This window comes from Seriola lalandi, unplaced genomic scaffold, assembly GCF_002814215.2.
Source record: "Seriola lalandi dorsalis isolate HSWRI2012SDOR001 ecotype SW California unplaced genomic scaffold, Sedor1 jcf7180002037149, whole genome shotgun sequence".
Taxonomy (NCBI): Eukaryota; Metazoa; Chordata; class Actinopteri; order Carangiformes; family Carangidae; genus Seriola; species Seriola lalandi.
Genome location: NW_019507725.1, coordinates 1 through 658, shown reverse-complemented (window position 1 = coordinate 658; position 658 = coordinate 1). Strand labels below are relative to the sequence as shown.

Sequence of the window (658 nt, the reverse complement as noted above, 5' to 3'; positions counted from 1 at the left end):
TCTGAGGTGTGAGAGTCTGAGGTGTGAGAGTCTGAGGTGTGAGACTCTGAGGTGTGAGAGTCTGAGGCGTGAGAGTCTGAGGTGTGAGAGTCTGAGGTGTGAGAGTCTGAGGTGTGAGACTCTGAAGTGTGAGAGTCTGAAGTGTGAGAGTCTGAGGTGTGAGAGTCTGAGGTGTGAGAGTCTGAGGTGTGAGACTCTGAGGTGTGAGACTCTGAGGTGTGAGACTCTGAGGTGTGAGACTCTGAGGCGTGAGAGTCTGAAGCGTGAGAGTCTGAGGCGTGAGAGTCTGAGGCGTGAGACTCTGAGGTGTGAGAGTCTGAGGTGTGAGAGTCTGAAGTGTGAGAGTCTGAGGTGTGAGAGTCTGAAGTGTGAGAGTCTGAAGTGTGAGAGTCTGAGGTGTGAGACTCTGAGGTGTGAGACTCTGAGGTGTGAGACTCTGAGGTGTGAGACTCTGAGGTGTGAGACTCTGAGGTGTGAGAGTCTGAGGCGTGAGAGTCTGAGGCGTGAGAGTCTGAAGCGTGAGAGTCTGAGGTGTGAGACTCTGAGGTGTGAGAGTCTGAGGTGTGAGACTCTGAGGTGTGAGAGTCTGAGGTGTGAGAGTCTGAGGTGTGAGAGTCTGAGGTGTGAGAGTCTGAGGTGTGAGAGTCTGAGGTGTGAG

General features: G+C 53.5%; 1 protein-coding gene across 1 annotated transcript; it reads right to left on the bottom strand.

Moving 5' to 3' along the window:
* Positions 1-5: 5 nt before the first annotated feature.
* On the bottom strand, positions 6-650 carry LOC147819845 (uncharacterized; the record flags this gene model as incomplete). The annotated part of the gene is made up of 1 exon (XM_087170052.1): positions 6-650. A coding segment is annotated over one exon (645 nt), but the record flags the coding sequence as incomplete, so codon positions are not given.
* Between the last annotated feature and the right edge of the window lie 8 nt (positions 651-658).